Source organism: Piliocolobus tephrosceles, unplaced genomic scaffold, assembly GCF_002776525.5.
Source record: "Piliocolobus tephrosceles isolate RC106 unplaced genomic scaffold, ASM277652v3 unscaffolded_18752, whole genome shotgun sequence".
In the NCBI taxonomy this organism is placed as follows: Eukaryota; Metazoa; Chordata; class Mammalia; order Primates; family Cercopithecidae; genus Piliocolobus; species Piliocolobus tephrosceles.
The window spans coordinates 994-7,128 of record NW_022300701.1 but is presented as its reverse complement, the minus strand read 5'-3'; the positions used below and the strand labels follow the sequence as shown (position 1 = coordinate 7,128).

Genomic DNA, 6,135 nt, shown 5'->3' with positions numbered 1-6,135 from the left:
TTTTTTTTTTTTTTTTTTTTTTGAGATAGAGTCTTGCTCTGTCACCCAGGCTGGAGTGCAGTGGTGCAATCTCAGCTCACTGCAACCTCCACCTCCTGGGTTCCAGCAATTCTCCTGCCTCAGCCTCCTGAGTAGCTGGGATTACAGGCAGACACCACCAAGCCTGGCAAATTTTTTTTTTGCATTTTTCGTAAAGATGGGGTTTCATTCACCATGTTGGCCAGGCTGGTCTCGAACTCCTGACCTCAGGTGATCTGCCTGCCTCGGCCTCCCAAAGTGCTGGGATTACAGGTGTGAGCCACTGCACCTGGCACCATTTCTTTACCATACACATAATGCTTACTATACACCAGGCACTATTCTAAACATTGCAAATATTTGCTGGAGCCCCTCAACAATTCAACAGGGTAGTTTCTAATTATTAACCCAATTTTAAGGTGAGGAAACAGGTACAGAGAGGTTGATTACTTGTCCAAGATCACAGCTAGCAGGCATTGTAGCTAGGATTAACAAAACAGTGGTTCCAGAGCCTGTTTGCTGACCTCGACCATGATCTACAGGTGAATTAACTGGGGAACCAAGAAAAGCAGTGATATGCCTGGAATTAATTAACTGTCAATAGGCTGCAACTAGTTCTCTATACTAGTGGGGTGACCACAAGCACAGGTTGCAGAGACAGTTGACCTGGATTTCACTCCAGCTGCACCAGCAGAATGAGTAGGAACATGCTGGAAGTTCAGTTTCTTGACTTTGTAAAACCCTATATACCCTAAGGGTAGTTTAAAACAACTCATTTATGTAGAAGCTTAGCACCGTATCTGGCACACAGAAAGTGATTAATAAACATCAATGACTCTCAGGTCTGGATGCTGGTTAAACGCCCGCTGCGTTACACAACACAGGAACCTAGCAATTCTGCTCCTCAGCTCCAACCTGAGACCTCACCTGGGAGATGCTGACACCTGTGAGTCTTTCCACACTCTCTGGCAGGCGGGTTAGAATGTCCAGCACTTCCCCAGTCACTTTGGCTGCCCCCATGGTCCCACTGCCGCTGGACACCAGTGTGATCTTATTGGCCGAAGTCAAGGGACCACTGATCTCCTCTGCCACCTGGCAGGAGAGAGATGCCCACTCAGTGCCCATGATCTGACCACACTCCTCATAAAACAACTTACCCTGGGTTTTAAGGTCCTCATTCCATTGGTCATCCTTCCTTACTTTGGTCACTAATAATTCCCACCCCTAATTTAGGGTCCCCCTAGCCTGGTTCTCCCTAAGCCCCCCATTTCACCCCACCCCTTAGTCCCTGGTTCTATTTCCTCCTTTCTTGGTGCCCACACAACCTCCAGACCTGGGGCAGCTTCTCTAGCAGCATGTCCAGCTGAGCAGCCTCTTGGTACAGCTGGAAGGCTTCTGCCTTCTTGGCCATCTGCTCAGCCTCGGCTCGGGCTCGGGCCCCTATGGCAAAGGCCTCAGCTTCCCCACGCATCTGAGGGTTAAGGATGCTTGTGAGATTGACGGAAATCATTAAGAACAAGAAATCCCAGCTCAAGCAGCAACCCCCACTTTCTCTACAAGCCAGCAGGAGCTGCATCTTAACTCACCCGCACAGACTCAGCTTCTGCCTCCGCCTGCATAATTAGTTGGGACCTGTGGACAGAAGGAAGTGGAGGGTGGAGCCCAGGGACCCAGTGTTGCAAAGGCAGAGGTTCCTGAAATCTAAAATCCATAGGAGTCCAGGTGGTGAAGGCTTCAGCCCTCCATCTTGGGGTGCCTAGGTGGCAAGTGAGCTAGGAAGGGTCAGGAAGGGGACATTTACTTCTCTGCCTCGGCTAGGCGCTCCAGCTTGTAGCGCTCAGCTTCTGCTGGCTTCCGCACACGGGCCTCCAACTCCTTCTCCCGCCGGGCGATCTCCTGCTCCTGCACTGCCACCTGCTGGGCCCGCTCCACCACCTGCACCTGCACCCGCTGCTCCTCAATCTGCTGCTTAGTCTTGGCCACCTGGGTAGGAGGGGCGCTCTGAGTCAGAAGTGAAAAGGAAGTGCCCCGGAACCAGAGCTCCAGAGTGGGATATAAAAATAGGAGCTGGTGGCCGGGCGTGGTGGCTCACGCCTGTAATCCTAACACTTTGGGAGGCCAAGGAGGGTGGATTGCCTGAGTTCAGGAGCTCAAGACCAGCCTGGTCAACATGGTGAAACCCTGTCTCTACTAAAATACAAAAAATTAGCCAGGTGTGGTGGTGCATGCCTGTAGTCCCAGCTACCCGGGAGGCTGAGGCAGGAGAGTTGCTTGAACCTGGGAGGTGAAGGTTGCAGTGAGCCAGGATTACGCCACTGCACTTCACCCCGGGCAACAGAGTAAGACTCCATCTCCAAAAAAAAAAAAACAATAGGAGCAGGTACATGAAGGTGGGTCCCCTCCTGCTTGGCCAGCCCAGTGGAGTCCAGTGTTCCTCTGATGAGCCCCCGTTTAATCTATTTTTCCCACCTATGCCCCCTTCTAGAGTATAAATACCTTGAGGGCACTGAGCACATGGTGGCCTTCTGTTATCTCCAGTCTTGCTCAAATCCCCCCACTGTTGCTAGAATAACCTTAGTGCTAGCCTAGGCTACTGCAATAGCTGACTTATTTTTTGTGGGGGTGGGGATAGGTGATCTTTTTTGTCTTTTGCATATGGTGGAGATTTAACAGAAAAAAAAGTAAACCACGAGAAAGCTTCTTCCTACATTCTCCAAACCACGTGGGTCTCTTTCCCAGAAGTAACCACCGAGACCAGCTTCTTGTGTATCCTTCCAGGGATACTCTGAACATCTACAAGAATGTGTGTATTCATATAATTCCTCTTATTTAAGCAGATTTATTTATTTTCTTTCTTTTTTTTTCTTTTAGGCAGAGTTTCGCTCAATTGCCCAGGCTGGAGTGCAGTGGCATGATCTTGGCTCAGTGCAACCTCCACCTCCCAGGTTCAAGCTATTCTTTTGCCTCAGCCTCCCAAGCAGCTGGGACTACAGGCATATGCTACCACATCTGGCTAATTTTTGTATTTTTTTTTAGTAGAGGCAGGGTTTCACCATGTTGGCTAGGCTAGTCTCGAACTCCTGATCTCAAGTGATCCATCCACCTCAGTTTCTCAAAATGCTGGGATTTTGGGAGGCTTAAGTGGGAAGGATCCTTTGAGCCCAGGAATTTGAGACCAGCCTGGGCAACATGGCGAAATTCCGTCTCTACAAAACATACAAAAATTAGCCAGGTGTGGTGGCATATGCTTGTAGACCCAGCTACTCGGGAAGCTGAGGTGGGAGTATTGCTTGAGCCTCGTAGTTGAAGCTATAGTGAGCTGAGATTGTATCGCTGCACTCTATCTAGCCTGGTGGACAGAGTAAGACTCAGTCTCAAAGAGGAGGAGAGGAGAGAAGAGAGAAGAGAAGGAAAGAAAGGAAGAAAGACTAGTCAAGTGCAGTAGTGAGAAGCAGGTAAAGAGCAGAACAAGGAGTTCTATCTGTAACTGACTGAACAATCAATTGAGATAACTCACTACCTTTGGACCAGCCTGTCTTTATCTTAAAAAAAAAAAAAAATCATTTTGGCTTTAGTGAGGTTTTAGGAGAGAGTAAAATTAGCTACATTTGTTTAATCCATCGTCTCTGAAAAAGAGCCCAACTCATCTCTTACTTCCTTTTTTTTTTTTTTTTTTGAGACAGTCTTGCTCTGTCACCCAGGCTGGAGTGCAGTGGTGTTATCTCGGCTTACTGCAAGCTCCGCCTCCTGGATTTATGCCGTTCTCTTGCCTCAGCCTCCCGAGTAGCTGGGACTACAGGCGCCCGCCACCACACCTGGCTAATTTTTTGTATTTTTAGTAGAGATGGGGTTTCACCGTGTGAGCCAGGATGGTCTCGATCTCCTGATCTCGTGATCCGCCCGCCTCGGCCTCCCAAAGTGTTGGGATTACGGGTGTGAGCCACTGCGCCTGGCCTTGCTTCCTCTCTTCAGACAGTCCATTCTCCACAAGGCAACCAGACTGATCCCTATACAAATATAAATAAGACCATGGCACCTTTCTGCTTGAGGTTCTCCAATAGCTTTCCATTGTGCTTTCAATTCTCTTCTATGTCTCCATCATGACCACACAAACCCTTTGTAATCTGGCCCTGTCAGCCTTTCCTCCTCATTCACAGCACACCAGCCTCCCCAGATCAGAAACCTCCTTTCTGTCTCCACCTCATGGCCTTTGCACTTACTGGTCCCCCTGCCTAGCCAATAGCCCTATCTATCTATCTATCTTAGACGGAGTCTCAATCGATTTATCTATCTTAGAAGGAGTCTTGCTCTGTCACCCAGGCTGGAGTGCAGTGGCGCTATCTCAGCTCACTGCAACTCCTGCCTTCTGGGTTCAAGTGATTCTCATTCCTCAGCCTCCCCAGTGTCTGGAATTACAAGCTCACACCACCACACCTGGCTAATCTTTTTTGTATTTTTGGTAGAGATAGGGTTTTACCATGTTGGCCAGGCTGGTCTCAAACTCCTGGCCTCAAGTGATCTTCCTGTCTCGGCCTCTCCAAGTGTTGGGATTAAGGCATGAACCACCGCGCCCAGCCACATATGACTACTTAAAAAGTACAGGCTAGAATGTTCTTGGCCCAGAACTCTATATTGTTCCTTCTTATCTCCAGGTCTGATCTCAAACACCACTTCCTCATAGAAACTTTCTCTGACCACCCGCTAACCTAATAACTCCCCTCCCAGAGTTTTTCACATCACCCTGTTTATTTCCTTCACAGCACGTAAACAAGAATTATAGCCTGGGAAGGTCATTTACTTGCTTACTAGCTGCTTCCTGTGTCATAATGTAAGCTGCATAAGGGCAGGAATCTTTTCTGTCTCATTCATATTTACAGCCTCACCTCCAAAATGATGTCTGGCACACACAAGGCACTTAACAGATATTTGTTGAATAAATCCTTTCCTGAACACCTAGCACATTGCCTGGTGCATAAGAAGAAACTGATAAAAGTTGAAAAGAACCCAACCAGCCCAATCCCTTAATCTGCAGACAAGTAAGGTCATGTTTAGAAGGTTAAGAACTTTATCCACAGCTTTACTGCAAGCTAGCAGTTTCCATTATGGTAATCCTTTTCAAACTCAAACTCCAATGTGCATACAAATCACCTAGGAATTCACCTCGAGATTTTGTTAAAATGCAGGTTCTGATTCAGTTGATGAGGGCCAGGGCCTGCATTTTGTATTTCTTTTTTTTTTTTTTTTTGAGATGGAGTCTGGCTCTGTCACCCAGGTTGGAATGCAGTGGCCAGATCTCAGCTCACTGCAAGCTCCGCCTCCCGGGTTCATGCCATTCTCCTGCCTCAGCCTCCTGAGTGGCTGGGACTACAGGCGCCAGCCACCTCGCCCGGCTACTTTTTTGTATTTTTTTAGTAGAGACAGGGTTTCACCATGTTAGCCAGGATGGTCTCGATCTCCTGACCTCCTGATCCGCCAGTCTCGGCCTCCCAAAGTGCTGGGATTACAAGCTTGAGCCACCCAGGCCGGCCGCAATTTTGTATTTCTAACAAGCTTCGCAGTGATGCTGTAGCTGCTGCTAGGTGGAACAGTTTGAGTAGCAAAGCTCTATGCCATGCTCAACCTGTCAAGTAACCCAGGAATTTAACATAATGACAAAAGATGTTCTGTACCTTCATTATGTTTTCAGCCTGTACCAACTCTTGGCAAAAACCAAAATGCATAATATTGCTATCCTTTGGGTAAAGGTCTCAAAGTACAGTTGACTTTCATTGTTCTTGGTAGTTCTGTTCTATAAAGTAGCCATGAATGCTGAATTAGTTAATACCTAATTTGTTCCCAGAAGAAATACAGGGCTAGGTTTCTGTGAGCCTCTGGTCACAACATTTTCATCAACTGATCAATATAAAGCCTTGCTTTATATGTGTTTCTGTTTAAAGACAACTTATGTAAATTATATTGTTGATTCATTAACACTGAACTCACAGCTAACAGCACTACAACTCATGCATGAAGGAAGCTTACCTAACACATGTATTTCTCCCATAAGGCACAACATAGTCTGCTTGCACTAAAGGACACCAGGCAGCACTCCAGTACTGATGCTTGGGGGCCATTTTT

The 6,135-nt window shown here is 47.5% G+C and overlaps 1 protein-coding gene across 1 annotated transcript; it reads right to left on the bottom strand.

Moving 5' to 3' along the window:
• Positions 1-200: 200 nt before the first annotated feature.
• On the bottom strand, positions 201-2,019 carry LOC113221006 (flotillin-1; the record flags this gene model as incomplete). Its single annotated transcript, XM_026450373.1, has 4 exons — positions 201-1,110; positions 1,352-1,489; positions 1,605-1,650; positions 1,820-2,019. Coding segments are annotated over 4 exons (588 nt in total), but the record flags the coding sequence as incomplete, so codon positions are not given.
• Positions 2,020-6,135: the final 4,116 nt, after the last annotated feature.